The sequence below is a fragment of the Ovis canadensis genome, chromosome 25 (assembly GCF_042477335.2).
Source record: "Ovis canadensis isolate MfBH-ARS-UI-01 breed Bighorn chromosome 25, ARS-UI_OviCan_v2, whole genome shotgun sequence".
Taxonomy (NCBI): Eukaryota; Metazoa; Chordata; class Mammalia; order Artiodactyla; family Bovidae; genus Ovis; species Ovis canadensis.
The window spans coordinates 26,163,930-26,191,564 of NC_091269.1; the positions used below are offsets into that span (position 1 = coordinate 26,163,930).

General features: G+C 38.3%; 1 protein-coding gene across 2 annotated transcripts in view; it reads right to left on the bottom strand.

The window, feature by feature from the left end:
* LYST (lysosomal trafficking regulator) overlaps positions 1 to 27,635 on the bottom strand; it is a 164,252-nt gene that overhangs the window by 23,508 nt on the left and 113,109 nt on the right. For both annotated transcript variants that reach the window (XM_069571595.1, XM_069571594.1), the window contains exons 35-44: positions 27,030 to 27,175; positions 26,847 to 26,943; positions 26,023 to 26,084; positions 23,987 to 24,042; positions 21,935 to 22,087; positions 18,563 to 18,807; positions 12,169 to 12,235; positions 10,672 to 10,828; positions 7,205 to 7,345; positions 4,237 to 4,454 (exon numbers count right to left, since the gene is read on the bottom strand). In XM_069571595.1, the coding sequence (XP_069427696.1) occupies positions 4,237 to 4,454; positions 7,205 to 7,345; positions 10,672 to 10,828; positions 12,169 to 12,235; positions 18,563 to 18,807; positions 21,935 to 22,087; positions 23,987 to 24,042; positions 26,023 to 26,084; positions 26,847 to 26,943; positions 27,030 to 27,175 (1,342 nt within the window). The remainder of the gene's footprint in view (positions 1 to 4,236; positions 4,455 to 7,204; positions 7,346 to 10,671; positions 10,829 to 12,168; positions 12,236 to 18,562; positions 18,808 to 21,934; positions 22,088 to 23,986; positions 24,043 to 26,022; positions 26,085 to 26,846; positions 26,944 to 27,029; positions 27,176 to 27,635) is intronic.

Consider the following 27,635-nt stretch of genomic DNA (forward strand, 5'->3'; position numbering starts at 1 on the left):
TAACGCTGAAACCCAAGCAAAGTCTTTGTGGTTTCCATCTTGTAAGCTCAAGGGCAACACAACCATCCTTGGAGAGGATTCATTTAATTCCGATTCCCTCTCTGTGTGTTTGCTTTTGAGGTTTCCACATATACTGCTGAACCTGACAAGAACCTGGCAGTGAGAAGACTGGAACGTGATGTATATTCTTTCAGCCTCCCCAGACAACTCGGTGAGGTTGTCAGTGGAGGAGAAGGACAGCTTAACCTCCTGAGCAAGGGGCAGAAGACTGGCTGAGAAACAGTCAATATATTCCAACTTTAACCAAAACACCGCAGAAAGGCCAGCACACAGTACTCCCTGTGACTGGTGTCCTCCATGCTGTCACCTTTCTCAGGACATGAAGCTAAAGAGAAAGGCGGGCTAGGGCAGTAATCAGTCTAGAAAGGGAGTAAAAATTCAGGATTTGCCATGCCACTGTCCTTTTCTTTCCCACCCAATGTTGGTACATATATCTTTAAAAAAAGACTTCATGTGTAATACTACATTGTTGAAAAAGTCACTTGTCCAAAGCGATATATAGGAAAAGGCAAAAATGAAACTGAGATACAATGCTGCCAGGTAGCTTAAGATAGTATTATTTAGGTTCTAATGAAAACTAAAAGAGAATCTGAAAGAGTAGCAGTGAGAACTGCAACCTCTTGAATGTAAAGGGTGTTATTACACTTTTGTTCTTAGTGTTAGAGTCAGACGGAGAGTGAGGTGCATTTTTTTAAAGTGAGGTGCATATTTTTAAAGCTGGGTACAGATCTGTCATGTTTGTGTATCCTGCTTGTATAATTTAACTTTCAGCATTTAATCAGGAAGCAAATTCCATTTTAATATCTACAAATAACATTTCTATAAATGCCAAAATAAAGTTTCACAGGTTCTTCAGAATCGTCAGCATCTCCCCCCCTTGCCCACCACACTCCCACCACCACAGGGCTCCAGTAGCTATTATGAATGCTTATCTAAGCAGGCTTATTCTTTACGGCTGTCTAATTTAATAGACTCAAAAATTCAAACGGAGATCGGAATAACCTTATAGCCAGAGCTCTTAAAATTTACTTTAAAACAGTACTTCTTTACCTTCTGTGTATCAGTTTCTAGTGAACCCCATATACTAGTGAATGATGAATTAAGATCAAAATGCATTTTTACGTTCCTTTTTATAAAGTTAACATTTATACTTAATTGGATGTCAGGCATTACCCTGTAGGCATTTTCTTATTTATGAGGTTGGTATTACTGTTCACATTTTAAGAATCTGCACAAAAGTATAGAGAGGTTAACGTGACACTGCAGGTCATACAGCAAGTAGCAGAGTCACAGAATGAGGATGTGAACTCAATCCTGGATTCAGAGACTGTGCACTTAAATGCTACACTTCCTTTCGTCCCACGAATTGAGTTTTATTAAACTTCTAAGTCAGGGCATCCCTGATGGGCCAGTGGTTAGGACTCATGCCTCCAACGCAGGGGGCAAGGGTTCCATCCCTGGTTGGGGAACTAAGATGCCACATGCCATGAGGTGTGGCGAAAAAATTAACTGTATATAAAATTTCTACAACAATGGTACAAACTCTATCCTTTATAAAGCCCCAAAGAATTAATGAAAAATCTAGTAAGATGAGAATTAAATGGCATATTTCAGCATGTATATACTTTTAATGTGAATTTTAAATGAGAATAATTGAAAATTTGTGCCACTATTATAGGCACAGAGTATACTAAGGTTCATGTCCAAATTCTTAATTGCTTTTAATTTGTATTGGAGTATAATTGCTTTACAAGGTTATGTTAGTTTCTGCTGTACAACAAAATGAACTTAATTGCTTATATTTTTATTTGGCTGTGCTGGGTCTTAGTTGCAGCATATGGGATCTAGTTCTCTGTCCAGGGATCAAACCCAGGCCCCCTGCATTCGGAGCGCAGAGTCTTAGCCACTGGACCACCAGGGAAGCTCTTAACTGCTTTTAAAGTTACATTTTAGATTAAATATGAAGCTTAAAAATTATACCTCAGTCTTTAAAACCTTTAAAGCTTACATATATACTTCTACAGAGGTATATTTTACACACAATAATAAAACACTACAGATTTTTAAAGTACCATCTGATGGAACCATCATGAAAATCAAGGTACAGAGCATTTCTATCACCCAGAAAGTTCCCTGATGTTCTTTAGGCAGTCAATACCCTACTCCCTGGAGGCAACCATTGTTCTGATTTCTACCACTAGGAGATTAATCTTCCTTGTTCTAGAATTTCAGGAAAATGGAATGGATTCATACAGGGTGCATCAGGTTTCTTTCAGTCAGCATAAAATGCTTCCTCTTTATTGTTGAGCAGTATTCCATTTATTCAACACCTGGAATTGTTAGTCTTTTATTTAGAGTCATTCTCAATAATATAAAGTGGTAACTCACTGTGGCTCTAATGTGCATTTCCCTGATGACTAACGATATTATTATTGTTTAGTCACTAAGTCATGTCTGCCTCTTTTGCGACCCAATGGATGGTAGCCCGCCAGGCTCCTCTGTCCATGGGATTTCCCAGGCAAGAATACTGGAAAGGGTTGCCATTTCCTTCTCCAGGGGATCTTCCTGACCCAGGGGTCAAGCCTGCATCTCTTGCATTGGCAGGCGGATCCTTTATTGCGGAGCCACAGGAAAGCCCTGATGACTAAAGATGCCAGCTTTTTTTCATTTGCTTGCCGGACACTCATATATCTTCCCTCCCTGTGTGAATCTTATTCACCTTTGCATCCCCAGAGCCTGGGGAAATAAAAGCTTCCCGAATAGGACAGATTAAAAAATTAAAAAATGTAGACTATCTAACAACACTGAAAAATATACATTTAAGTGTAACAATTAGACTTCTGGGAATTTAACTCAAAGAAGTAAAATGGTACATAAAGAATCAGAGGAATATTAATTTTAGTAGTAGAAGAACACTAACAAAATATCCAAGAATAGGGGACTAGTTAAATAAATTACCAGATATCCATACTTTGGAATAATAAGTAGCATTAATATTATTATATAAATGGGGGTTTCCCTGGTGGGTCAGTGGTAAAGAATCTGCCTGCCAATGCAGGAGACAAGGGTTTGATCCCTGATCCGGGAAGATCCCAAATGCTGTGGCGCAACTAAGCCTGTGCACCACAACTGCCGAAGCCTGCATCCTCTAGAGCCCGTGCTCTGCAACAAGAGAAGCCACGGCAGTGAGAAGCCTGCACACAGAAACTAGAGAGTAGCCCCCACGCTCCATGACTGGAGAAAGGCCTGCACAGCAGCGAAGACCCAGCACTGCCATAAAGAAATAAATGAAATTATTTTTTAAAAGATAATATTACAGAAATAAAATTATTATATAATGAAGTGATATGTGTAGGAAGAAGAAAGTGGTTTAGATATTTATCTTTAGATGATGATATCAAAGTTGATCTTAAAATTTCTTCCTTTTGTAGTCTGTATCTTAGATATTATTCTAACAAGGCACAAATATTGTTTGTACAATAAGGAAAGGGGATGCCACTTCATGTATATAGAATGATGTACAGAAAAGAGTTACACAGCAGGCCTGAACTGCTCTCCTCGGGAAGGTGTGTCTAGAAGGCTTGTTCTTGGCCCTGTCTGGAAACATGGATTTCAGAAGAGTTTCTACCTTTTTTACCTGATAAAAGTGGTTCACTGCACCCAAGCTGGACAATGTGGTATATCCCGAACACCTGGTTTCCTTCTGAAGGCCCAGAACTTCTGGACGTATGAGAGAGGGTGTCTACATGACCAGTCCTCAATAAAAACCCTGGCACTGCAGCCCTAATTCTGTCAGTTTGTTGCTGGAGGAACGGAGTGAGTTCTCTGTGACTCACTGGGATAAGTCTCTTGGAAGCTGGTGCCTGGTTTCCTCCAGCTCTGCCCCATGTATCTTTTCCCTTTGCTGCTTTTGCTTTGTACCCTTCACTGTAAGTACAACTGTATGCTGAGTTCTTGAGTCCTCAGCCAACCTGGAAGTGGTCTTAGGGAATCTCTGACAGAGAGTATCTAAGTTATTCTTAAAGAGGCAAAACATAAACCTGAAAAATTCTTGGGCAAGTTCAGTGTCTTTGTAAATTATTCTCTTTGATAACTTGAGTATTGTAAAGAAACAGTCTAACTTTTAAATGTTCAGGTTCTACCTTATATAAATGCACAGTTTTAAGAGTCACTTACAGCAGGATGAAAAACATTGATGGCTTGGACAGAGGCCTTCCCTTTTTGTTTATACCCGAATACCAAGTCAATCCACTGACAGATGTTCTGGGACACGTAGTCAGACTCTAGAGCCTGTCGATGAATGAGGATAAAAAGACGGGGATCGTTACGTGCCCAAGGAGGGAGGTTGACGTGATTAACCCGCTCACCGTTCTGACGCACACCAAAATCGAAACCTAAAAGAAAAGATTAATATCAATGTTTATCTCCAGATCATGCTTCCTTTGGTCCACTGAGCAGACCTGAAGAGTTCACAGAAATAGCTATTGTGTGTTATAACCAGGAAAAGGAGCACCCAGAGGATAGTAACACTGTTGCTCACCTGCTGACTTACTACTCACAGAGCTGCATGGATTAACACTATCTATCCTAACTGAATCTGAAATCTTTCAAATTTACTCATCCACCACTTCATATCATATTGAAAAGAAGCAGAAAATAACTACCTGCTAATTCTAATACTTCACTTATCAAATCTTCAAATGCACCAAGTGTGAAAACATCTCAATTGTAATTTTGATTAAAATAAAGTGAAGGCTTTTGTATAAGTATTTCAGAATTATTGGTGTTAATACATAATAAATTTAAGGCTACTTGTGTGGTAAATGTTAGCATTCTGCAATTTAAAAAACTCAACAAAGTATATACATTCCAAGAATGAACTTAGTCTATTTATTTTATGGTAAATCTATAGGTCTGTTTTGATTTCATCTCCACTAAGCATTCCCATTGACAACAAAATTACACTAACATATTAGGAGGGTTGTTCTGTGATGTAAACTCGGTGTTACCTAATTGTCTCATTAGACTGCTAGTGCAAACAAAAATCTCAGAAGTGTTTCTTTAAAAAAATTGTCCGGGGGGAGTAGGAGGGAGCCTAGAGAGGGAAGGGATATACGTATGTATACATATAACTGATTCATGTTGTACAGCAGACACTAACACAACATTGTAAAGCAATTATATTCCAGTTTAGAAAACTAAATAAAAAATTAAAAAAAATTATCCTAAAGGAAATGTTACCTTTGAACAGAAATTTTTTGCACTACTTTTTATGGAAAGAAAATCTGATCATCATAGCAGAACACAAATTTAAAAGAGCCTCTTAAAAGCTGATTATGCTCCATATGAAAGTAAGCTGCTGTCTGACTGCTTTTTGATCTTATGAAAACGACTGGAAGGATCTTCACTAATTTTGGAAGTACCTGGAAATGATATGATATGAAATATAAACCAAGAGCTTATATAAAATTAACAAGGGGTGAGTGAGGGTCACCTCAAAAAGCCCAGCAGTCATCTGACAGCTGCAGGGTGACAGTGTTAAAATGGACTGGCTGATCACCTCCAGACTCTGTGTGGCAGCTTCAAGGGAGGCAGCAGAGATTCACTGATTGAACTGATCGAACAGTAGTGATGAGGCATGTAAGGGTTGAGCAGGAGAGGGGTGAGCAGCAGGGGGCTCGATGAACTCAAATCATTCCTAACTTTCTAGGGCTCTGGACATATCACAGGGGTAGACACTCCACCCAGAGCGGGTACCTGGAGGTACAATGAAAGGCCTACAGGAACGCTCATAGGAAATGGCAGGATGTATGCTATGGCAAGTTATCTCTTCCAAAAATGGCTATAACAACACTTGCTCCTGTGCATGCTTTTCTGGAATCTCACTACTCCCCTATTAAGTGGCAAAGTCTATGCTCCTTCCTTTTGAATGTGGGCAGGCCCTCGTGACTACCTCCCAAGCAGAATGCACTTGAAGGCCATGCTGTGGCCTCCAAGGCTAGGCTGGAAAAGGCCATGCAGCCTCTGCTCCTCTCTCTTGGGACACTCGTGTTAGGAGCCCAGAGTTGCCAACTAGGATGTCCGAGTCTGCATGCTGCAAGAAGTCCACAACAGTCCATGTGGAGAAACCACACGGAAAACTACAGACACTAAAGAAGGAGCAGCCCGCCAGCCTGATGCTGTTCTGTTTCCCTGGATGTTCCTGCTGCAGCCGATCTGAATGTAACCGTACAAGAGACCCTGAGCCAAAACCACAAAAACCACCTGGCTGAGCTGCTCCTGAATTTCTGACCTGCAAAAACTATCATGGGTGATGCATTTAATGTTTTGAGTCACTAAGTACTGGAGTTACCTGTTCTACAGCTATAGATAATGGGAACATACATATAAGGAACCACGGACAGGGAGACAAGCAGCAGACTGACTGAGGCAGGAACCACCAGGCAGGTGCCCCAAACTTAGGGTGTTGATATTTCACTGAGGCAGTTCTTACTTGGGCAACACTATGAAACATGCTCTAAGTAATTAGCAGCACAGATTTATTACTGATTATCTAAATAACTCCAGAGAAGCCAGTTAATACAGTAAAAAATTCTGAAGTAATTGGCCAACACTTTAACTTCTCTAAAGATATAATTCTCAATTTCACATATTCCTAAATGTCACATAAAAATATGAAATTAAGTAATGAAAGAAGACACCTTATAAAGGATTAACTGATCTTACATTAAAGAACAGGTATGATTAGCTGAGACTGTTGGTCACTGGCATCACAGAAAATCTGATTTTATTTTCTAGTGTCACTTTTCATTATTCAGTAACTCTAGTCAGAGTGTTTTACTTCTAACTTAGTCATTACTCATAAAATCATTGACATTTGGTTAATTTAGGTAGTTCTTTAATAAATTCATGACAATTTCTACAACAAAATTAAAATATATATGTTTACAAATGCTTTTAGTAGTTAATATTTAAAATCCTCAAGCTCACTTGGAAATAAAATAATATATCTAGTAAGTAAAGGCATTTCTCTTATTTGGGGACTCAAATTTTAGAACCTACAAAAGCTATTTTTATTTTTGGAAAATTATAAAGTAAGTACAAACTCTAAGAAATTTAAATTAGAAATGATTTATGGCTGTACCTTCACGGTTAACTAAGAATTCTGGAAGATAGAAAAACTCTGGGATAAGTTCTTTCACATCGGTCATGGACTCAAAAGATGAGAGGCGCCAAGTTGTATTTGTAGAATGAAAAGTTCTGTCTGGAATGTCAAAACTTTGATCTAAAAAGAAATACAAATAACACACTTAAGACACAAAGACTTGATTCCATTCGAAACTTGTAGTAATTAATTTACTTTTAATACTTCAAAAATATTAAAATGATTTTATTTGTCCATAATGTAAAAGAGGTTATTTGTGTTCCTGAAAATAAATATTATTGTATATAATTTGAGACTGTATTATTTTTAAACTGTATTACGCTTTCACGTGTAACTAGATAAATTTTTATCACTTGTTTAATTAATATTAAATATCTATCTGCCCAAGAAGAATGAAAGTTCCATAAAAACAGATACCTGGGATATCAACCATACCAAGCACATTCTAGGAACTAGATAATTATTTATTTATTGAATGAATAAATATGGAAGGAAAATTAAAGTTCAAGTAGGTAAAAATAGTTTTTACCCCATCAAGAAGCAGAATTATTCCTTTACCTCTAATCAGTAAGACTATTTTTCTTCTCTCTTTTCTTTTCTCTTTCCAGGGTGACAGAGGCACTGCTCTTAAATGTTCTAACTCTTAGCTAAATGAGTAAAATTCCTTATGAATGAAAATAAACTAATAGTTACTCTTTTGTTAAGCTTTCCTTGTGTAGACTATTGACAATCAAGGACTGAGTTTCAATTCTGTCTTTTCTGTCAACAGTTAACACACTTTCTAGCCTAGAATATGAAATGGTATCTAAACTCCAGCTCTTGAAAACATCAGCAGTGTGGATTCTTCTTAGGCACCACGTGTAACCTGTCAGAATTAACATAACTTTTCACCTGGAGACTGTTAGAGACTAATTTCAGCATCAAGCAAGGCACAATTTTTTTAAAAATATGCTAAATCTTCCCCAAGCCTGACTTGCTTTGCCAAGCAACGTTTTCTATCACTTTTACTACTTTCTCCTCTATTCAGCTGAATTAGTTAGAATTGGCTGGGCACTAAATAAAATCTGGAGGTTCCCTGGTGGCTCAGATGGTAAGGCGTCTGCCTGCAATGCGGGAGACCCAGGTTCGATCCCTGGGTTGGGAAGATCTCCTGGAGAAGGAAATGGAAACCCACTCCAGTATTCTTGCCTGGAGAATCCCACGGATGGAGAATGGTAGGCTACATGGGGTCCCAAAGAGTTGGACATGACTGAGTGATTTCACTTTCACTTTCTAAATAAAATCTGGGATGAAATGAGGTTTGTAAATTTTTTGTTTTGTTTTGTTTTCTCTCAGAAATTAGGGAGGGCCACTTAAAAAAATACTAACTCACTCAGGATAAAAAGTTATTAATCTAAATGGAATCCAGAAAAATCAAAGGCAATTCTGTGAGGCTACGGTGGAATCACAATACACAGAGCCTACAGAACTGTGGAAACGGAGAAACACACTGAAGCTTCTGTTTGAATATTTTCTCTGTAGTTTCTTAACTTTTTAAATAAGTAATACTACACTATAACCTAGAACATGCATGAACTCAAGCGGCAGTTGTTAACTCAGCACTTTTGCTCCCCGGGGGACATTTTTGGTTCTCATGGCTGGTGAAGGGTGCCATGGGCATCTAGTAGGTCAAGGCCAGAGATGCTGCTAAGTGACCCACAGCACACAGGGCAGTCTCCATTGAGAACTATGTAGCTCAGAATGACGACAGTGCCAAAGCGAGAACCCTGGTCGCAGAGTCGGACACGACTGAAGCGACTTAGCAGCAGCAGCACAGCAGAAATAAACTAAAATGCCATCACAAATCTTTTTAAATTAAGCAGAAGAAGAGAATGGGGACTGAGCTAGTCCCTGTTGTCTTTTTAAAAAATCATTCTTAAATATACAGTGAGGAAAACCTAGCATTATAGTTGATTGAGAGTTTTATATTAATAGATTCTTGGACGACATGAAAAAAAATGAAGGGCAATAACAGTTCTGTTATATACTGCCGTTGTCCCAAACCACATCTGAAGTATTTTCATTTTTATTATTATTATTATTTTGGCTGTACCACCTGACTTGCATGATCTTAGCCTCTGACCAGGGACTGAATCTGTGCCCTCAGCAGTCAAAGTGTGGAGTCCTAACCACTAAGACTGCCAGGGAATTCCTGAAATAACCTTTTTTATTCTGACTGCTACTTTTTAATAACAGCATTCACAAATCAGAACACATCCAGAAAGATGAGCAGAACAGCAACAGGTTTGGAAACCAGAGGAAACATCACTTAAATAAGTACAAAACTGTCTTATTTATTTCTGCATTCCTTGCAGCAGGCCTTGTATATAGGAGGCTCTTAACTAAGGATAATTAGCCTAGGGATAAACAACAGTGTGAGGAGGAGGAGGACAGGGTAGTAATATTCAAATATTTGGAGAGCTGTCATATGCAACATTTGCTTTGTGTACTGATAAACAGAAGAGGGACAAATACAAGAAAGCCTCTTTCACAGACCAAGTGGTCTACAGAACACAAAATTTATTCCTCCAAGAGGTTGCATACATATGAGTGTAAATATATAAAGAAGTTCAAGAAGAGTCGAGTAATTGAATGGATAATGATTCCACAAAGGATTCTGTTCCAGGAGGAACAACTACAGGGCTAGTACCACTGACTCACTAGAAACTGACAGGATTTCTCACTAGAAATCACTGTTCTCACTAGAAACCTACTTGCATACAAAGCAATAAATTCACCTGTATCGAAGCCACCTTCAGGGGTGTGGGCTGCCACTGAAGATTACTCCCTAGGTAGTTACTATGGTGAAGGTGGCAGTGCAGGTCTCCTAACAGCCACTCACCGATAACAACTTAGAATTCCCCTTTAGGGGCCAAAGATAACAGGTTATCTGAAATCATTAAGTTGAACATTTTTAAAAAGTGAATTCATAACTTTAAAAGGGAGGGTAAAGTTCTTCCTATGTGAATGACATCTTAACTTTTAAAAAGTGAACTGCATTTTTATAAATGTAAGAAAGTTCAATTTGAGGTGAAATCTGAGACATTATCGAGACGATTTGGCTTACTGCAGGTTTCTCTTTTAAAAAATTAAAGTTACTGGACTGCACGTGGGATCTTCGATCTTCATTGTGGTATGCAGAATCTTTTAGTTGAGGCACGTGGGATCTAGTTAGTTCCCTGACCAGGGATTGAACCCAGGCCTCCTGCATTAGGAGGGCAGAGTCTTAGTCACTGGACCACCAGGGAAGTCCCAGCAGGTATCTTAAAGAGACTTTTGTTCAGAGACTAAGCAGAATTCTTTTTCCTATGGTTTGGTTAGTTTTAATACATTCTCAGGATGTCAGCAAACTGGTTTTCCCCTGATGACCAATCTGACTTTCGGGGCAGTTAGAAAACCATCCTTACCTTGATAAGCTAGAAACATCTTTGTGAAAGGAGGCATTCTGACCAGGAAGTGGAGCACAGTGCCGCTGTTGGAGTAGTGGGAGCCATAGTGGTAGGGCTGCACCGGGGGCATAGGGTCGTCTTCCCGGGCTCCTTTGCGGTACTCCTCCTCCAGGTACTGAAGGACACGGGGACCAGATCGGTGACAGTGAGCTCCACATAGGGCTGCAGAAGCCTCACTCATCTTCTTTGCCATCCTTCTCTACTGCCCCTTAGGTGCCACCCTCCATAGCTTGCCCTCAGCCTTCTGGAGTGTCTGGGGGCCTCCTCCTTGGTGTCCCAGTGAGGGCCGACCACTCGAGAAGCATCTCACCATCTGCACATTTACCCTCTTAGTCCCTCATAGAAAACCCACCTGTTCTGCATGTTAGTTCTCAGCCCTCTGGTTCCCCACTAATGGCTCAAAATGTTTAAACTGATCCACAAATAAGAACGGCCACTTTCACCAGAGATGTCCGCATTTTAAGAGGGTTTCAAGACGTAATGCTATGTTCTTTAGAGAAATGCTTCTCTCACAGAGGAAATGCAAGAGAAATGTAAAAACTGTATCACATTATTGAAATTCTTTAATATAACATTTTATTGCTGTTTTGCAGTAGACTTACACAGAAATAAAAAAGAATTTGGTGATCCTTCAACTACTCTTATCTTCCCATCATAAAGTAAGAAGCTCAACCAAAGTGTTAATATCTGTCACTATTCTCATCTCCCGTAGTTTCTATCTCTAATAAAGTCAGGTGACAGTGAATATTCTGGAGTCATTTCTTTTTGATTTCCATAGCACTGCCCCATTTTTAGCTACACACGAATCAAGCAGTGACAGCTGTAAGATTCCTGGAGGGATCTTTCTGAAATTTTGACATAAGATAACATGGTGAATATGAGAAAACTGCTTCAACTGCTCCTATTTTATTACTGTGTGAAGAATACAACATATGCCTAATGAGTGTTTTTGAATTTCCAACAGGATTCCATTAACATTAATTTCACAGAAATAGATAATTAACTTCTATTTTAAACTTTAAAATCCAGTATTTTTTGTTAACAAACCTGTGCACAATTTGCTGAGATGAATAACAAGGGGTTATGGTAAATGACAAATATATTGATATTATTATATATAACACTAGGGAATATAAACAGGTCCCTGGACATTTTTGTGATTTTTATAAGGAATATAGTTATTTCATACATTTGAATGTAACAATGGATTATGAGCTTCCAATTTATACAACAATAAGTGTATTTATTTTTGGGGGGGCCAAAGTGTTTTCAGAGAATTAAGACAGAAAAGAGTATTTAAAATCACATAATGATTTCCAGTTGCCTGTCAGTTGCACATGGAAGTGGGAAACAGAAAAATCAATACTATACATTGAAAATTAGGTAAAACACAAGTCCAAAAACCAAAAATCCAGTTTTAACTTATCAAAATACACAAGGGAAAACTGAACCTACCTTGTATGTGTCCACATAACGGTCTTCTTTTTCTTTATACTGCACAGCTATGGGCTTGGAGAGATTTCTATAAAGGGAGAGATGATGGAAAGCATTGGAAGTATGTTAATAATGTCAGGACTAAGTTGCCTCAGATGTTTACAAGTAAATAAGTGATCAACAAGACACTTGGCCTTTGGTTTAGTGCTTACACATGTTGCTTCGCCACTAACAGTCACCATTCACAATTATAATTCCATAAACTGTGAAGACAGAATTTTTCTAAACAGATGCATATCAGTATTATGAATTTTTGACTTATAAGTAACCATGAAGAATGTCTCCCTCCTCTCCCTGGTTCCTCTACTTCCTCAAATCGTAACTGAAGCTGCCCATGGCAGAAGATTCCCTGGAAGTTTCTGTCCCCATTTCCTGACCCTACACCCAGTTAGGCAATGAAGAGTGAAGGGCAGTTTGGCTAGGAGTATGATCATGAGGAGATGTTATGTAACTATGAGGTTAGTGAAAACTGAAAAGAAACAACACATGCTCACAATGACTATGTTGAGATGTGGAGTGCAAGTATGAAATAAACATTTTATCTAATTCATGATAGTGAGTGACGCTATATGTTTGGTGGAGAGAACGTGTATAAGCATGTGTAGGTCTGTGCTGGTGTTTACACTGTATCAGGGAGGCAAGAAAACTGGATGAATTTCCACTTTTAAAAGCTAGAGTCAAGCAGCATGTCTGTGTGGCCCATGAAAGAGCAAGAGAACAAGATCCAACAAAGATGGACATGCTCCTCTGGCTGAGGTGCCCTCTGGTCTGGCACCGGGATGGAGCCACCTGGATTTTCAACATCTGGGGCAACAACTAGATCAATGTGAAGATTTGCTCACATTTCAGTATGCCAAACCAGGTCTGCTGAGCCAGGGTGGATATATCTATTTTGGAGGAAAATTATTTCATAGGGATATTAAAATTAGCAATTAGCAAACACATTAATTTCATTTTTGAAGCTTTCATAATCCTAAAAACTTTGTTAAAAAGTAAAAACATTTTTATATCAATAGAATAGATAAAAAGTCACATCTCAATATAGAAGACATCATGATCCTGGCATGCAACTTTTTCTAAACAGTATAAATAGTTCTTTGTGAACACAAGTAATGTTGTTGTGGATGGAAAATCAGAAGTAATTGATGAGGCAAATAGAATAAACCGAAATCAACCACAATATATCACTACAGCATATCTGGAAAGGTATATGTTTTCCTCCTTATTTGTATATCACTTTAAAATAAAAAGAATTCCCCATAATATATATACCTACAGTATCATTTTTAATGACTACAATATAGGACAATTTACTCAAACCCAGTATTGTACATTTAGGTTGATTCTAAATTTTAGCTACTTTAAAAAATGATGTGAGGACTACCTTATGGCTAAATATTTGCTTGAAGTGCCAGTCACTGTTATTAGCAATGAACTGGCTCCTGCACTCATGAAGCTCACTTTCAGGCATAATCCTTCTGGTCAAGCACATATCCTAAAGTATTTCCTAAGAAAATAATCTAAGAAAATATTTCCTAAGAAAAAAGTCCTAGAAGTTAAATTGCTGAAACAGAGTATGCAATTTCTAAAGAGTTCTTGGTTATATACAGTCAAACTGTCTTTCCGAAAGACTGCATCTCTTTATATCAGTAGTGTATAAATTTAAATGTACATTAGCAGTGTATAAAAATGTCTAAAAGAGAAATAATGTGCCATCTGCTCTTTTTAAATTGACAAATACATTAAACTGAATCTGATTTCTTGAAGTTATAATTAAAATATTCTAATATACTAAGTAGTATATTTGCAGTCAACTTTTTTTTAAACTAAGAGAAGTGTAATTGACATATAACACTATATTGGTTTCAGGTATCCAACATAATGATTCAATATCTGTATATTCAAAATTACAAAATGATCATCACAATAAGTCTAGGAAACATCTGCCACCATATATACTTGCAAAATTTTTATGCTGTATTAGAGAACTTTTAAGATTTACTCTCTTGGCATATTATTAACTATAGTCACCATGCTCTACATCACATCCCCATAACTTGTTTATTTCATAACAAGAAGTTTATACTATTTGACTCTCTTCACCCATTTTGCCACAACTCCTCCCACCCCCACCCCTCAATGCTTCAGGCAACCACCAATCTGTCCTCTGTATCAATGAGCTTAGCTTTTTGTTTTGTGTGTTTTGTTTTACTTTTAGAGTTCATATATAAGTGAGATCATATTTCAGTTCAGTTGCTCAGTCACATCCGACTCTTTGTGACCCCATGGACCATAGCATGCCAGGCCTCCCTGCCCATCACCAACTACCGGAGTTTATCCAAACTCATGTCCATTGAGTCGGTGATGCCATCCAACCATCTCATCCTCTGTTGTCCCCTTCTCTTCCTGACTTCAATCTTTCCCATCATCAAGGTCTTTTCAAATGAGTCAGTTCTTCGTATCAGGTGGCTAAAGTATTGGAGTTTCAGCTTCAACATCGTCCTTCCAATGAACACTCAGGACTGACTTCCTTCAGGGATGGACTGGTTGGATCTCCGTACAGTCCAAGGGACTCCGTGCAGTCTTCTCCAATACCACCGTTCAAAAGCATCAATTCTTCAGCGCTCAGCTTTCTTTATAGTCCAACTCTCCCATCTACACATGACTACTGGAAAAACCATAGCCTTGACTAGACGGACCTTTGTTGGCAAAGTAATGTCTCTGCTTTTTAATATGCTATGTAGGTTGCTCATAACTTTCCTTCTAAGTAGTAAGCATCTTTTAATTTCATGGCTACAGTCACCATCTGCAGTGATTCTGGAATCCCCGAAAATAAAGTCTCTCACTGTTTCCCCATCTATTTGCCACGAAATGATGGGACTAGATGCCATGATCTTAGTTTTCTGGATGTTGAGCTTTAAGCCAACTTATTCACTCTCCTCTTTCACTTTCATCAAGAAGCTCTTTAGTTCTTTGCTTTCTGCCATAAGGATGGTGTTATCTGCATATCTGAGGTTACTGATATTTCTCCCAGCAATCTTGATTTCAGATTGTGTTTCATCCAGCCTAGTGTTTCTCATGATGTACTCTGCATAGAAATTAAATAAGCAGGGTGACAATATACAGCCTTGACGTACTCATTTTCCTATTTGGAACCAGTCTGTAGTTCCATGTCCAGTTGTAACTGTTGCTTCCTGACCTGCATACAGATTTCTCAAGAGGCAGGTTAGGTGGTCTGGCATTTCCATCTCTCGAAGAATTTTCCAAAGTCTGTGGTGATCCACACAGTCAAAGGCTTTGGCATAGTCAATAAAGCAGAAATAGATGTTTTTCTGGAACTCTCTTGCTTTTTTGATAATTCAACGGATGTTGGCAATTTGATCTCTGGTTCCTCTGCCTTTTCTAAAACCAGCTTGATTATCTGGAAGTTCACGATTCACGTACTGTTGAAGCCTGGTTTGGAGAATTTTGAGCATTACTTTGCTAGTGTGTGAGATGAGTACAGTTGTGCGGTAGTTTGAGCATTCTTTGGCATTGCCTTTCTTTGGGATTGGAATGAAAACTGACCTTTTCCAGTGCTGTGGCCACTGCTGAGTTTTCCAAATTTGCTGGCATATTGAGTACAGCACTTCCACAGCATCATCTTTCAGGATTTGAAATAGCTCAATTGGAATTTCATCACCTCACTAGCTTTGTTCGTAGTGATGCTTCATGAGGCCCACTTGACTTCACATTCCAGGATGTCTGGCTCTAGGTGAGTAATCATAGCATCGTGATTATCTGGGTTGTGAAGATCTTTTTTGTATAGTTCTTCTGTGTATTCCTGCCACCTCTTCTTAATGTCTTCTGCTTCTGGTAGGTCCATACCATTTCTGTCCTTTATCGAGCTCATCTTTCCATGAAATGTTCCCTTGCTATCTCTAATTTTCTTGAAGAGATCTCTAGTCTTTCCCATTCTATTGTTTTCCTCTATTTCTTTGCACTGATCACTGAGGAAGGCTTTCTTATCTCTCCTTGCTATTCTTTGGAACTCTGCATTCAAATGGGTATATCTTTCCTTTTCTCCTTACTTATCTGTATGGTATTTGTCTTTGTCTGACTTTTTCACTTAGCATAATGCCCTCAGGGGCCATTCATGTTGTCACAAGATTTCATTCTTTTTTTTTTTTTAACACTAAATAGTATTCTTGTGTGTATGTGTCTGTGTGGCATTTTCTTTTTCTGCTCATTCACTGATGAACACTTAGGTTGTCTCTGTATCTTGGCCACTGTAAATAATGCTGCAGTAAACATGAGGGTGCAGGTATCTTTTAGAGTTAGTGTTTTAATTTTCTGTGGATTAAATGTCCAGAAGTAAAATGGCTGGATCATAGGATAGTTTTAATATTTGAGGAGCCTCCATAGTGTTTTCCCCAGTGGTTGCAACAGTTTACATTCCCAGGAAGAGTGTACAGGGTCTCTTTTCTCCACGTCCTTGCCAAAAGTTGCTATTTCTTGACTTTTTGATAATAGTCAGAGAATGTTATTTAAAACTAAAGAAACAGAATATTCCCGCATCATCTATGGCTATTTGGTTACTCTAAAATGCAACTCTTTCAGGAAAGGCAGGATAAAAGCTTAATTCTTTTCCTTAGCTGTCAAATCTCAAAAGTAGAGAATTGTTGCCCCATCCAACAGCAACCGATGAGTTTAGTTTTGCTTTGTGTTAGGGGCCTTTGAACAGGGAGGCCTGGCGTGCTGCGATTCATGGGGTCGCAAAGAGTCGGACACGACTGAGTGACTGAACTGAACTGAACTGAAAGAGTATCATTAACTTAAGTGTTTTCTTTTTACTTATATGTGTTTCAATCAGTTATGGTCTTTATACTTTTTGATGCTCTGATTGTCCTATCTTTGGCAGTGAGAGCCACTTCAAGTTGGCTCCTAAGTCCTTTATTTTTTTATAATTATAGTAAAAAAACACACATCACTGAACTTACCATCGTAGCCACCCTCCAGTACCTAGCTCAATAGTGTTAGCTAATTTACACTGTTGGGCAATAGATCTTTACAGCTTTCTCACTTTGTAAAACTGAAACTCTACACCTACTGAGCAGCAACTCCCCATGTCCCCATTTGCCCTCCTCCCCCACCCCCCAACAAACACCCCTTAACTCTCTGACTACCCTAAACAACCTAAGTAAGTGGAACCACACGGTGTTTGTTTTCTTGTGGCTGACTTATTTCATTTAGCACAATATCCCCAAAGTTCTTCCATGTGACAGGACTTCCCTCCTTCTTAATGTTAAATAATGTTCCATATTACATATGCACCAAATTTGCCACAACTATTTATCCACAGATAGACACCTGGGCTGCCTCCACCTCTTGGCTACTGTGAACAAAGCTGCAATGAACATGGGTGTGCAAATATGGCTCCCACTCTTTTGACAAGACTATATTAATTTTCTTGCTCTCTGACACAACAAAATGTCCCAGGCTCATCTTATGTGCTTTCTTCTAATAAATGTACAAGAAATGGGAAAATAGGAAATCACCATTTGGTAACCCCCAGTGAAATCACAGACTCAAGAAATAATCATCAATGAAACAAACAAGTTCAATGGGGGGCTGAAGCCACAGATCAGCCTCAGCATCCTTAACAGTGGGATATCACATGCCTCCTGATATGGGGCAAGAAAACGTTCACATCACCACCTCTAGAGTTTTTGCTTAAAAAAAAGTTGAACCTGAGTCTAAGCAAGCCTTTAGAAGTAATTTCCAGTACCTAGGAAATACAGCGACTAGAGGAAAAAGCTAAATGCTAATGTGGAACGGGGGACATTCTACAAGATAAATGACCTTTTTTTCCTTAAGCCAATGTTAGGAATAAAGAGAAAAATACATACATAAAAATAAGGGCTGTTCTAAGATTTACGTCTTTAGAGACAAAGCAACCAAAGGGGATACTGAGCCTGATTTAAGCAAATCAACTATATAAAAAGACATCTTTGATATAATCAGGGGACATTTAAAAATAGGCTGGATATTAGATGATACCATGAAATTGTTTTTATTTTCTTTGATATGATAATGGCACTGAAGTTATGTAACAAAATGTTTTACTTTTTTCTTAAGAGATGTATACTACAGAACATACGAATGACATAAATGTGTATGATTTGTCTTAAGGAAAAAAAGATGATGCAAGTTCGGCAAAAATTTTCATAATTATTGAGTTGGGGTGATGATCATATGGGGGTTTATTACACACTCATTCTGTTTTTTGCATGTTTGAAAATTTTCAGGAGAAGAACTTTAATGACATAAATTCAGCACGTTGACAAAGCCAATAGGTGATGAGGTCTTCAGTTACCTGTAGACTGATGGGTCGCTGAGGTCAAGGGTCTCACTGACATAGTCTGCCAGTATGAACGGGAACACTGGATACTGCATGAGATCATTGAAAGATCGGCCGGCATGTTTGTTTAGATGAGTCAAATACTCAAAATTAGTAATTTGCCCAGTATACCACAAATTTGTCAGAGCGGTGATATTACCATATTCCAGAAGATTAGGGAGGTTATTTGTTAGTATACTGTGGTATACATCATCGCGAACCTAGAACGGAAGGAGAAAAAAAACAGCCCAGATTTTATTTTTAGTCTTGACGCTTTCCTCCAAAGAATCCATGATATCATAGGCATGTTACTAATCTCAAGTCCTTCAAGAAAACACTTTTTGCCCAATAACACTGACTGGTGGGGAATTAAGATTCAAATCTAGGTCTTCCTCTAAAGGTTGTGCTATATATATTTATTTATTGAAGTACAATATTATATTAGCTTCAGGTGCACAACATAGTGATTCAATATTTTTATAAATTACACTCCATTTAAATGTTATAAAACATTGACTATAGTCCTTGTGCTGTACAGTATATCCTTATAGTTTATTTTCTACGTAGTAGTTTGTACTTGGTAATCCCCTCTGCCTGTTCTCTCCCTACTCATACCACTAGTTTGTTCTCCTCATATTTGAATCCGTTTCTGTTTTGTTACATTCATTTACTTTTGGCTCTTAACCACTATGTTTTGCAGCTGGAGGAATCAGTAAGAAATTAAGAAGTCTATACAGAAAAATCACTTACATACAGACCCTAAGGGAAAAAAAAGTCAGTAAAAGAAAATGAAGTGTCTTCATCTATATAAATGAAACACGCTGTAGTAGAAAGAGCACGGTTTTCTGAATTAGACAGACCAGGTCTATTTTCTTGCTTAAACCCTTTGCACTGCAGTTCCCATACTGTAATATGGGGATGCTGCTGCTGCTAAGTCGCTTCAGTCATGTCCGACTCTGTGCGACCCCACAGACCATCTCCTACCAGGCTCCGCCGTCCCTGGGATTCTCTAGGCAAGAACACTGGAGTGGGTTGCCATTTCCTTCTCTAACGCATGAAAGTGAAAAGCAAAAGTGAAGTCGCTCAGTCGTGTCCAACTCTTAGCGACCTCATGGACTGCAGGCCACCAGGCTCTGCCATCCATGGGATTTTCCAGGCAAGAGTGCTGCAGTGGGGTGCCATTGTCTTCTCCAAATATGGGGATAGTAAGATTCATTTCATGAGAATGAAATAAAATATCCTACATAAAAACACGATACCTCATTTTCACTACTGATGGAAAACTAATATATGAACTCTTTTTTTGAGATTCAGAAAAGTTCTGTCACAGAAAAAGGGTGTTCTGATTTCTTCTAAAGCAATTAAATGATAATTGGTAATAAATGGAAAAAAATAGAGGAACCAGGCCTTTCTAAAAACAAATTTGAATTACCCCTCTTAAATGTGTATATGCTTCAGGCATAGGAAGATGAGCCAAAGATGTGGATAATTAGAGATGAGACTAAAAGTGAATGAGAAGAATGAGCTTAGTTATGGAACGGCATAAGATCACAGGGTATTTAAGAACCTAAACCGGGAGGTCTGTTTCACAACAATGTGAATATACTTAACACTACTAAACTGTATGCATGAAAATGGTTAAGATGGCAACTTCTATGCTATTTTTTTAATCAGAATTAAAAAAAAAATGTTCAAGGCAAAAATAAAAACCTAAACCTACAGCCTGAATTTGAAGGTTGCCAGATGCTGAAGCTAAGATTGGTGGGAGAGAATTTATGACAGTTTGCATACTGAACTCTGCAAGGAAAAGGAAACATTTATTCATTCAACAAATATCAACTGAGCACCTATATACCATGCTACAGCTGTAGCACTTAATAAAACAGTCTTTACATTCTGTTGGGCAGACACTGTTGGATGCTATGAAGTGCTCTAGAGAAAAAAGAGGAAAGTCAAGGAGACAAAGGGGTTCCTCAGGGTAGGAGTAAGAAAGAGGCTGCTGTTTTAAATACATAATCAAGGAAGTCTCTCTGATAAGAGGGCATTTGATCAGGGAACCTGAAAAAAGTAAGGGCGTGAGTCATGTAGATTTCTAAGAGGAAAAGCAATCCAGGCGGCATTTTAGGGAGCTGTAAGTGCAGAGGCTTTCAGGCATCGGTGTGCCTGCTATAGTCAAGGAAAAGGAAGTCTCCACAGATGGACTAGAGACAGTGAAGGATAGAAGAGTAGAAGATAAGGTCAGAAAGAATAAGGAAGTGCTAGGTTATTCAACACTGTAAGATCCTGGCTTTCAATGGAGTGACAAAGACAGTGGTCAGAGGGCTCTGAGGAGAGGAATGGCACAATCTGACCCGTTTTAGCTGCTGTGTTGAGAGCAGTCTGAAAGAAGAGGGAGTGCAGAAGCAGGCAGGCCAGTGAGGAGGCTAGTGCAATGATTTAAGCAAGAGCTGGCAGTGCCTTAGACCAGGATGGCAGCAGTGGAAACACTCAGATTCTGGGTATACTTTGAGGGGCGAACCAACTGAATTTACTGAAAAGAGGAGATGATTAAGAGGAGTCAGAATAAGTGGGATGACAGAATAAGAGGAGTCAAGAATAACCCCAAGGTTTTTGAACTGGCCAAGGAGAAAGGTTGGAGTTGCCATTTATGGAGCTGGGTAAAACTGGGGATTTTAGGGGGAAAATAAGAAGTTCAGTTTTGTCCATGTTAAATTTGAGATGCCAATTAGACTTTAATGCAGAAATCCAGTGAGGAAGGTTTTCCCCCCACTTTCTTTAAAGAAAGAATAGCCAGCTGTGTCAAATGCTGCTGCTAAGTCAAGTAAGATGAAGACTAAGAAACACAACTGTGGGGTTTAGCAACATTCAGGTCACTGGTGATGCTGACCAGAAGTCACGGTGGGGTGGTGAGGAAAAAGTCTGCCTGGAGCATTTCAAAAGAGAATCTAAGGAGAGGAACTGGAAGCAGCAAGCACATACAATTTCTTCCAAGAGGTTTTCTATCAAGACAAGCAGACACACAGTAGCTGAAGCAACGTGGCAGTCAAGAAAGGGTTTGTCAAAAATGAAATCTACTATCAAGGTTAAACTACTTCAGGTTGGTTATACATTTATTTATTTACTTATTACAGATACAGTCACTTTGGGGAAAAAAAATTTAATACAGTTTTGGAGGACAAAAATAGTCAAAGATTTACTTTAATCAGTACTAAGAAATAGGGTAATTTTCATTTGACTTCAGAAATAGTTAAAGTTTAAGTTAAAACTTCATTTAGTCAGTATGAGTGCAATTAAACTGATTCTAAGATCTTTTTGAAAAAGTATATCTATAAATACAGGCAAATTTACCTTGGTGTTATCAAATGCTAACAGGAGTGTTCTGCCATTTGTTAAAAATATTTCTACAGCATTATCCCTCAACTGCCACCAACGCTTGTGAACTTCTTTAATTTCCTCATATGTCCAGGAAAACGATGCTGGTTCCAATTCTCCTTGAAGGCTCTAAAGTCAAAGGAAATAACATGAAAGCATTTGCTCTACATGAAATGGAATTTTTTAAATTTTACATTTTAAAACACTATCAAAGTGCAATATAAAGCCTTCCTTCTGTGGCAAAGTGGCAGATAAGATTCTCTAAAAATCCTCCTGCTACTAAACACTTCAAAATGCTGGATAAAAATCTAAAAAAAAACTGAGTTAATAAACTTCATTTAAACTTTAGTAATAGGCTGTATTTTCCAGAGAGGTTTTATGTGTATAAAACTGAGCAGATAGTATGGAGTTCCCACATACAGCTTTTCTGCACTCAGTTTCGCTACAGTGAACATCTTCTACTCATGTAGTACATGTGTTACAACTGATGAGCCACTATTGAATAGATTATTCTTAACTAAAGCCCATAGTTTAATCTTGGTGTTGTACAGGTCAAATGGGTTTTGACAAATATTTAATGACATGTGTCCACCATTACAGTATCATACAGAATAGTCTTGCTGCTGTGAAATTCCCTTCTGCTCCACCCAGCACCACTGATTTTTTGTTGCCTCTGTTTTCCTTTTTCCAGAAAGTTATATGGTTGGAATCATAAAGTATGTAGACTTTTCAGACTGATTTCTTTTAGTAAGCAAATATTCTTTTAAATGTATAGCTGAGCTTGCTAGAAAGTAAGAGAAAATGATATCTCTAGGAGTCAAAAATAAAGAGGAATTTGAAAAACAGCAGAAAGGAGGAAGTGACACTTTGGTCTGCTCTATGTGTGTCTTACTATGTCCCAACTAATTTTTAGAAATGGAGGCAGGAAATATACTACAAGGAAAGCAAAATATTTTAATGAAAAGGTAATATTCTCATTTTTAAAACCAAATTCTTCCCTGTTTAGCTTCAACATTCAACATACTTTCAATTTAACAAACATTAATTAAGCATCTACAGGCAAGGTGCTTGTAAGTGCTTTGCATGAAATAAATCTATATATGATAAAAAGGGGGCACAGGATATTTGCACATGCTTTGGAAAGGCAAGACAGCAAATGTCACACAGGAAATAAGCACAAATGCTGCAAAAGTACAGAGAAAGGAAGGATCCTTCAATTTATTAAAGAGCAAGGGTCTTTTTAGAGCTTCCACTTAGGTGGAAAAGCTCATCTTTTGGACCCACCCAGAAAAAAAGCTGATTCATGTATCAACTATTAAACTCTTTTGTTCTAAAAAGATACATCTTTTTGCTAGCTGGGATAAATACTGTAGTAATGCTATGTAAATCACGAAATAATGCCTATTCAATTTTGGGGGGTAATCTTATTTAAATGCATCCTTATGAATTCCAGGCTTTAGAACAAAGAGCCTTATTTCTCCTGTTACAGGACTCTCAAAGCAGTATTTTAATGGCATGTAAATGAATTCAAACAAATAAAATGTTTACTGTACCAAAACGTGAATTGAGTCCTTTTTGTTATTTTCAGATTAATATAAGTATTTCCAGAAGAATAAAAGTTATGACTACTAAGCTATATGAACATTAGGATTACTTAAGTTATTAAATCAGACAATATTTTTCTTTCTTTTTGAAGGCAAATGTATGTGACAATAAACAGGGAGGGGCAAGAATTTTGATGCTACAGAGGATAGTAGTGAGGAAGAATGGACATAAACTGAAATAATATGAATGCTTCAGAATCTCACCCATAATACTTGCTGCTATGAGACTCAGAACATGAGTCAGAGGGGATGGCATGGTCTTCTTTTTAAAATTATCTTAAAAAACTGGAATTCAGACAAATTTACACAGAGTGTGACAAGAAATGAATTCTTTACAGTTCTACCTCCTTTCTGGCTATATTAAACTTATACATGTGGGAATTTGTCTAGACTCATATAAATGCAAATTTAAACCATTACTCACAGAACTCTCAACTGTATCAGAAGCGTTATCTTCCACAAAATACATTCCACATTTACCTGAAGAAAATAATTGGCTGTGAGTTTTAAAACGTCTGTGCACTATTATCCTATATAGTTAAAAGCACCTCTAGAGTCAATTGGACCAAATTTGAATCCCAGAACCCAGAAGGAATTCTTAATACTCAGTAAATATGGCTCAGAGGTTAAAGTGTCTGCCTGCAATGCAGGAGACCTGGGTTCGATCCCTGGGTTCGATCCCTGGATCAGGGAAGATCCCCTGGAGAAGGAAATGGCAACCCACTCCAGTATTCTTGCCCGGAGAAGCCCATGGATGGAGGAGCCTGGCTACAGTCCATGGGGTCACAAAGAGTTGGACACGACTGAGCGACTTCACTTTCACTTTCATTTTTGAATAGCGTCCATGAGATCCTGGGCAAGCTGCCTAACTCCACTATGCTTTAGTTTCCTTATAAAAAGAATGGGGTAGGGAGAAGACTCTATTTCATAGGGTCACTGTGGGAATTATATAGAATATACATAAAATGTTTATTAACAGTGTCTGGTGCTTAGTGATAAAAAGTGTTGGCTGTTGTATTCTTCTTAGGTTACTAGCATATTACTTTTATTTTGTACACATTAACTGAATTCAAGTTATAAACTAAATTTTCTAGCAAAAGAGGAATCCTTAATTATTTTGCTGACTTAAACACTCAATAGGGCAGAAAAGTAACGTGTTAGTCGCTCAGTCATGTTCGACTCTTTGAGACCCCATTGCCTGTAGCGTGCCAAGCTTCTCTGTCCATGGATTTTTCCAGGCAAGAATACTGGAGCGGATAGCCATTCCCTTCTCCAGAGGATCTTCCTAATTCAGGGACCAAACCCGTGTCTCCTGCGTTGCAGGCAGATTCTTTACTGTCTGAGCCCTGATGGCTCCATCAGGGCTCAGACAGTACCCCCAATTTTCCTGCTTGATAGGCTGTTGTTAATGCACATCCCTACATGACATATCCAAACAGTGGGAACTTCCTGGAGCTCTGCACTGGATGCTGGTCACCCTGAGCCCTGGCATGGACAGTTCAAAGAAGGGCACCATCTCCATCCTAGTGACTGTGGCGCTCAGCCCTGGCAAGTTTGAAACTGCATGTTAGGGCTTTGAGGCTATATAGCTTTAGTCTACTGCAGTGACTCTCCAATTTGAGGGTGTGCCAGAATCACTGCTAGAGAAGGAAATGGCAACCCACTCCAGTGTTCTTGCCTGGAGAATCCCAGGGACGGGGGAGCCTGGTGGGCTGAGGTCTATGGGGTCACACAGAGTCGGATACGACTGAAGTGACTTAGCAGCAGCAGCAGCAGCAGAATCACTGCAGTGTGTATAAAAATGTAATGTCTGGGTCCCATCCACAGAGTTTCAGATTCAGTGGCTCTGGGCAGGGGTCTGAGAATTCGTTTTTCTTAGATGTTCCCATGTGATCTGGATGCCCCTGATTTGAGAACAATTGGTTCACAGCATACAAATCAGTTCTTTAAGGAAATAGAGAGTATGTGGTTTAATTCTATTCCTTCATGTCTTGAGGAAAAAATTTCTCACTAAATGTAACTATCCACGGATAGTTTTGGCCTTTCTCTCAGAAGTACAGTGAAGAATATAAATTAAGAATAATCTCAAGGTAGATATATTTCATGTGTATAGGGATATCCGTTAAAACAGTAGGCATATAAACATACTAATGATTCTTTACTTTAGAAGTAAAAATTGATACATAATAAAAGAAACAAATTTAAAAATGTATACTCTTCAACAAAGTTAACTTTATAAAAATTAAAATGCTGTTCATATGCTTTTCAAAAAATAAGACTGTCATTTCTTCACATTCATGAGTCATATGCGTTATAGACAGTGTTAAGGCAAAATAACCTATACAATATCAGAGACAGTTTATCTCATTTAATGGCAGTTTGTTAAAACAATGTTTTAAATTATCTAAGAATAAAATAGGCACAGTAAATATGTATAAAAGTCTTCAAAATGTAACTTACCTAATAACAATTCACCAGCTGTCTCTCTAGATGGTGCAACGCTGATACACCTTCGATTGACTCTGTCAAAACATATTTAAAATTACTGTGATTAAATGTTTTGAACAATTTCAGAGAATAAAAGCTTTATTTGATCTAGTAGAAGATTTCAGCAGAGCAGGCAAGAGTTTCAAAAGCATAGACTGTCTTTGTTAGAGTCCACATGAAAATATTATCTCATTTCTGACATTATAATAGAGAAAATGGAAACTTTTAGAAAAGGTGAATAATCCCTACACCCTACACAGAATACAAGGACTCAGTTATTTAAAAGAGACTTCAATATTTTATATTTTCCAGTACATAAGCAAACATTCGCTCATGCCTCTGAACAAACCCAGGAAAGAAATGGAGCATTCTAGGAGAAAAGGGGGATTCAGAGTCAGAAAAGTTCCTCTATTCTTTAGCCTTGTCACTTAATCTTGACTCTCAGTTTTTTGTCTATAAAATGGGCCTGGTAACAACCTCCACTACAACCATAGTGACAATCCTATCAGTAGTTACCTTACTGACCCACAATCCTCAACAACGCTATGACACGTTAGGTGTGACTTATCTTCCTCACGTAACAGACTAAGACTGAAGTACAATGAAAACTCCCTATCAAAACTATCTGATCTCTTTGGATTTTGGCCATTCAACTTTGTCCTCTCTTGAGCCACGTTCAGGTTTTTTCTTAAACCACTGTATTATCTAAAATAAGCATCACATAAGCACTGCAATAGACTATTAAAGTCTCTAACACATTCAACAAAAGAGAAGATGTCTTACGGATTCAAATTTACCTTATAGACTCACTTGCAGCTTTGTCTTTCACAGTAGAAGAGAAAGAAGAATGAGTTTTGTCTTCAAATAGGTAAGAGAGTGGTGGTTTGATCACATCTGTCGAGGAAAAGAGATTACATCATCTTTGTGTAATGACCACAGTTATCTGCTATTTATATGTTGAGTCAAGAAGTCACTATTACCTTCTGATTTCTGTCGATCCCTAAGCAGATACTTATTTGGAATAGTTAAGTAACATCTCTGTAAACGTCTCCTCTCTCGATTTGGCCCTTCTGTTGGATCCAACTGCCATGAAGTTGGATAGTAGATGGGGTCATACCAGACTGCTCTACAGGTAGAAAGAAAAGGTTCAAGTGGCAATTTGAAGTACTTATAACTTAAAAAAACTATGTAAAAATTTAATACGTAAGTCAAAACTGATCCACTCAATTGAAAAACCCCAACTATTTATATAACTAGACAGGGATATGCATACACATGGCTTTCCAGGTGGCTCAGTGGTAAAGAATCTGCCTGCTCATGCAGGAGACTCAGGCGACGCAAGTTCGATCCCTGGGTCAGGAAGATGCCCTGGAGGAGGAAATGGCAACCCACTCCAGTATTCTTGCCTGGAGAATCCCATGGACAGAGGAAGGCTGCAGTCCATGGGGTTGCAAAGAGTTGGACATGACTGAGCGACTGAGCACAAACACACTGCATACACACGGTACACAAGAATTGGCAAGGCAAGGCAAAACTCAAGGCAAGGAGAAACTCAAGGCAAGCAAGAAACCGCTACTGGTTTCTTG